This window comes from Rattus norvegicus, chromosome 19 (genome assembly GCF_036323735.1).
Source record: "Rattus norvegicus strain BN/NHsdMcwi chromosome 19, GRCr8, whole genome shotgun sequence".
Classification (NCBI taxonomy): Eukaryota; Metazoa; Chordata; class Mammalia; order Rodentia; family Muridae; genus Rattus; species Rattus norvegicus.
The window spans coordinates 19,866,208-19,871,670 of NC_086037.1; the positions used below are offsets into that span (position 1 = coordinate 19,866,208).

Sequence of the window (5,463 nt, forward strand, 5' to 3'; positions counted from 1 at the left end):
AGGAGAATTTGAGGTAGGATGAAACATTTCTGTGCAGGGATTGGGGAGGAAGCACTCATTTAGATACATAGCAATGACTTAGGTTTTTCCAATCAAGCCTAGAGCCAAATTTGGCTTTGGAAGCATGTGGTGCTCAGTGGCTATGCCACAAGGAAGTCCCCTGAAAAGGGTCCATCAGCTTTTGCTCAGTACAGGGAGAACATTAGCAGGGAGGCAAAGTCTGTTCTCCATGACATCAGCCGTCCCTTCGTGGACATTCTATTGTCTCCTAGAGAGACCTTGGAATCCCTGTGATGTCACCAGTACCGTTGTGACAACCAATTCCCTACTTTTTCTCTTAGTGTCCAAAGGATATATCCACAGACATGTTTGCCCGTCTTTGTAGGCGCTTTGGGAGAGTTGATGTTGATAGAGAAGAGTCTAGAGTGAAGCAAACGAAACCTAAAGGTAATGATGGACACAGGACATGGGGAATGTGGAGTAAGTTCTGGGCAGTGTATGTTGAGCTTCCTGTCAGGGGTGTGTGTGGGGGTCTTCCGCTGGCCTTTTTAGTAATGGGCCACAACCACTGGAACATCTCCACAGATATTGAATTCCATGATTATCACAATTCCTGAAAGTCAAGGTTTTCACATCATTAGTTTCTCCATAACCACATGGAGGATATGGCACTGCCTATGCTATTATTGGGTGAACTTCTAGTCTTTACTTTTACAGTGCATTCGGTATGTTAAATTGATATAATAACACCATAAGTAGTCATGGAGGGTATAACTTTTCTGAATTAAACAGGGCATCAATGTACTTCACTTTCATTGCTTCTTTAAATTCAGTGACTATCTGACAGTAGTAAGAGGGAGAGAACTGTGCTCCTGGCCATGACCTTATATTCTTAGAACTCCTTTGACTACCTCTGGCTGACGGGGCCAATCTTACCTTCATATATTAGAGGTTCTGTGTGGCAGATATTTTTCTACAGTAGCCAACTATACGGAGCAGGTAGAGAAAGAGCTTGTAACCTATTGGCACTTCTGGGGCATTTGTCATTTCTGTAGGGGGAATTAATGAGTCTGTTGACCATGTCCTCCCCCTATATGACTTTTTAATGCAAAGTCATTGGACTAGAGTAACAGTGTAGGATATCTGAGTATCCCTGATCAATCAAGTCATTGTGGATGCTGAATTGATGATCTGACTTCTGAAACCAGGTTGTAGCCTGCGTACCTGATAATAATCCTGGAGAAGGCATCTTTCTGGTACTTGTAAGCCTGTGTGGTTGGGCATAGGGAACACCTGGCTGCTCACATCTCTTGGTCTGTATATAGTAGTGGGGGAACTGTGATCCACTTAGGATGCCTCTTACACATAGACCAAACTCCTTGCAGTGACACTGGCTTCCAAGCATGTTCTCCTGTTTGGGCGACACTGTGGTCTGTGTATGCTCTATGCATTCGCCCCATGCGGGTTCACTTGTATTCTTCTACTTACAGAGGCCTGCAGACAGACGTCATCCCCTGAAAATGTCCAAAACAAGGTGCAGGCCAATGAGGAAGAGGAGAGGCTGAATAGAGAACTGGAGCTAACTACCAAGGAGAGAAATGAGCTGACAGATCGCCTCCTTTATGTGACAGGTGGATCCATGAGCAAGAGGTATGCATTGCTCCAAACAAACGACCTTGTTCTAAACCTCATCTCCCATAGAGAGGAGATGCAGAACCTGACCCTTACTGAGGAGTGAGTTTGGAAATGGACTCTCTGATTCCACCTGTTGAAAATCTGAACTTGTGATCTGAGTGAAGATTTCAGGGATAAAGTCACTTGGGCATGAGTTCCCAGTGTACAATTGGAAAGCCCTTGACAGGTGGTAGCTTTGCAAGGTTCTAGGTGCTGTGAGTTTATGGAGAGTGTTTGTACTTGCTAGGAAGGTGACTGAATGCTATCATCTCATGGCAGCACCCTTAGGTGACAGGTCCCACAGTGTTCATATCAATGCTTAACTAGAAGTCCTGAGGCTCAGGCCTGTTCCTTCTTGTCTCTGTGCCTTAAATTCCGAGACAGTAATGGTGCATACATTTCTACTGATTCTCATTGTGCTCTTTCCATATTTGTCTCTCTTTCTCATTCTCTGAGTCTGTTTACTTTTCTTTTCTTGTGGGTGTGTCCCAGTTTGTGTGTCTGTGTGTGCACAGGTCTGCATGCATATGCACAACTTTTATATGTTTCTGTGTCCCTCCACCCTTGGAATTTAGGGGTCTGTTTTTTGACCTCAGGATTTACCTGTATAATAGTTTCATGGAGGTGTGAGTGCTTTATTTTGGAAGCCCCACTTTCAACAGCACAGTTCTTTGCCTGTGTGGTCACATTTGTCTATACATTTGTATGCCTTGGGCAGATTATAAGTTTGTGGCAATATCTGGTCTCATCTCCAGAATTATGTGTACTGTCTGCCTCTAGAATATTAGTTATTCGGCTTGTAGCATTCCACTTGTCAAAACAGGAAAAATGAAATCAGAGGTTTCTGGAAGTGTGTGTGTGTGTGTGTGTGTGTGTGTGTGTGTGTGTGTGTGTGGTTGGGTAAGCTCTATGGCCTAGGCTCTTGACAGCATAACAGGTTTGAATGCAGATCCAGCCCTCCTGATTGAAAAAAGTGAGCCAGGGAACCCTTTATCTGGGTGCTTAGCTTCTGTTATCCTGGGCACACAATTCCAAGTTTCTGAAGCTGAAGAAGATCCAAATATGTAGAATTCAGAAAGTGTCCTTCCAGGGCTGGGGTAGTACAGGACGCAGCCTGAGTTCATATAATCCTAAACCTCGATGTTCATTGGGTTCTATCTTCCTGGGGCCAGCCCGTACTTCAGGCCAAATCCATTTTATGAAAACTTGAAGATAAAGGAGAAACAGGTCATGTCATTACTGCACAACTTAGACACAAAGAACATTGAACATCGTGAGAAATTTCAGGAGCTCAAGAAGGAGATTAACTTCTATCGGTAAGTACTGGTCAGAAGGGCCCATCACTTGTGGAATATCCATTGCTGCCTCTCTTTGTTCTGGACTGGAGAGCCTGCAGCTCTGGGTCCATGTCTTCTGCTGTTTAAATATCACTGTGCCGTGGGTCTTTTGGACTCAGTTTCAGTTCCATAAGAGACTGTGACTTCTCACCACAGTGTCTATGCATCTTTAGAAGGCTCTGGATAGATCTATACTGATTCAGGCATCAGAGTGTTATTAGGCCGACCTGGGCCTCTGGGGTCATACCAGGTTTAACAAAGCTGAATGTGTGGACCACATGGTTAGCATGACCTCCCTTGGTTCTACTGTCCTCTTGTGGTTGTTTACTGCCTACTAATTGATGTTGCCCAGATGCATTGGGCTTTCATGGATAGTTGTAGATCCCTTGTTCTTTTGGAGAGACATGGACTCTTATTGGTGCTTGGGTCACAGAAACAATTTATTCTTCCCTGGATTGGCCGTTTGCTGTTTGTGCAGCAGCCTTACATGTATGGAGATGTATTCTACGAAGTCTTTATGGGAATCTGGGTCCTGGTGGAGTTTGTGGGATTTGGCAGTTGGAATGGGAGGAAGAGGCTTCAGGATCTTACTATGCAGAGTGTGTTTCCAGCAACCTGCACAGCCGGCTCCTGATGGACCAGGCATGTATGAAGAAGAAGTTGGTCACATTGAAGCAGGAGTGCAAGGAGTTACAGCGATATTTGTTTGAGTTGAACCCGAATGATGAAGACGAACAGGAGAAGACCAGCAACCTCCAGACCCAGCAAAATGTGGTAGGAACAAGCAGCTGAGTCAGATTAACAATGTCTGATACCATTTGCCTATTGGATACATCTTTGCTTCCCCTATAACCTTTCTAATCTCCCCACACCCAGTCAGTCACCCACCTCATGTGATAGAGTTATTCATTGCTCTGTCTATGCACAAGTATTCTGGGATGTTAACCACTCTTCAGAAACTGAATTATGGGCAATTATACTTCTCTGCCCTTTTTGAAACTGCAATCCAGAAATGGTGACAGAGGAATAACATATCACATGACTGAAGGCAGCAACTTGACAGCTGGTATGCGTGTCCCCACCACATCCGTGTCTTAATAGCTGCCTTCTTCTCCCAGGTCTCAGGAACTGCAGGAGACATGGAATAGGACGGATCCCAGGAAGACAGCCCCCTGAAGAATGAGTTTCTCTCTCAGGAGTTCCCTGTGACGACAATCCTCACAGTCAAAGACTTTTTGTGGGTGAATATTCTTCTTCTCAGATAATTTCCTCAATGTATAGAGACCCTACATTTATGTATCCGTATGCCAGCCTGTCTGGTTGAGGTCTTTCTCCTCTCTCATACCGACAACACCATTTGAGAGACAACTGAGGGGACTGCCTTGACATCTCACGTCCTAGAGGAGAAACAGCACTACAACTGTGTTTCTAAATGTTCATTAAGAAAATGCTGTTAAGAAATGTTTTTGGTTATGATTTTCATTGAAGTTTTCTTTTTGTTATTTCATAGTTATATATTCTTGTTACTGTTTTTCATTTTATACCATTTTAGGTATTCATTTTATTCCTGTTTTTTGTAAATTGTACTCCTTATGAATAAAAATTGATTTGAAACTCTTGACTCTTAAGACCATCTTATTCAAGGGTCCTTTCCCCTCCTGTAGACTTAGAACTGACAGCTGGATATGGATCTTTGCATGGACCAGGCAGCATGGGTAAATAGGGAATTCAAAGCCACCAAGGGGTACACAGGGTGATAGTGTCTTTTGTGTGGATAATGTGACTTTTTTATGGACACACACTTTATGATGTAATCACTGACATACTGTATCCATGCTGTCATGTATTCTTCTCATCCTAACTATATCAGTCTACAACACACATTCCTTATTGACTGTGTGCACCAGATATTGAGTAACACACACTCATGCCTGTAGAGCTGCAGAAAAAATGACAACTTTCACAAAGGAATATAGAATAATCCTAATCGAGAACCATGTGCCTCAGTTTTTCTTACAATACAGCATTAGTATTAAACCACAAAGATAATGACCATCAACGTCATTTTGGGAAATAGGTTTTTATAGGTGCTGTTTCATTTGATCATTCATATGCTGTGTTTTTTATTGTTGCTGATTATATTTATTTTTATCATGTAACTCAATGGATCTTTTTTTTTCAAATGTATGTCTGGGCCACTCCTGAGTGCATTTCCCTCATGATCCAAAAGAGGGAATAGCATTCCCCATTGTAGATGATTGTTAGGGACCATGTGGTTCTTCTGAGAGAGCAGCAGATGCTCTAACCTGTGAGTCATCACCACAGCTCCTGTAGGTAGCTTTTGTCCTTCCAGGGCATGTGCTATACTAGATGGACGCCATCATCTCCCATTAAGGAGAGAGATCTCAGGAGATGTGTATGTACAGGTGGTTGAGCGGTGCCTGCTCAATGT

General features: G+C 43.3%; 1 protein-coding gene across 1 annotated transcript; it reads left to right on the plus strand.

Annotated features, from left to right (window-relative positions):
• The first annotated feature begins 314 nt into the window (after window positions 1-314).
• LOC134483218 (disks large homolog 5-like) lies at window positions 315-4,625 on the plus strand. The gene is made up of 5 exons (XM_063278493.1): window positions 315-447; window positions 1,491-1,650; window positions 2,847-2,990; window positions 3,623-3,785; window positions 4,130-4,625. Exons 1-5 carry the CDS (start codon window positions 366-368, stop codon window positions 4,157-4,159), a joined length of 579 nt encoding a protein of 192 aa, XP_063134563.1. The 5' UTR covers window positions 315-365; the 3' UTR covers window positions 4,160-4,625.
• Window positions 4,626-5,463: the final 838 nt, after the last annotated feature.

Excerpts from the sequence above, each read along its gene's own strand:
- LOC134483218 (XM_063278493.1), top strand. The coding sequence starts at position 366 with ATGTTTGCCCGTCTTTGTAGGCGCTTTGGGAGAGTTGATGTTGATAGA. Across the intron at positions 448-1,490 it reads GAAGCAAACGAAACCTAAAG|AGGCCTGCAGACAGACGTCA; the intron begins GTAATGATGGAC and ends TTCTACTTACAG. Across the intron at positions 1,651-2,846 it reads GGTGGATCCATGAGCAAGAG|CCCGTACTTCAGGCCAAATC; the intron begins GTATGCATTGCT and ends TCCTGGGGCCAG.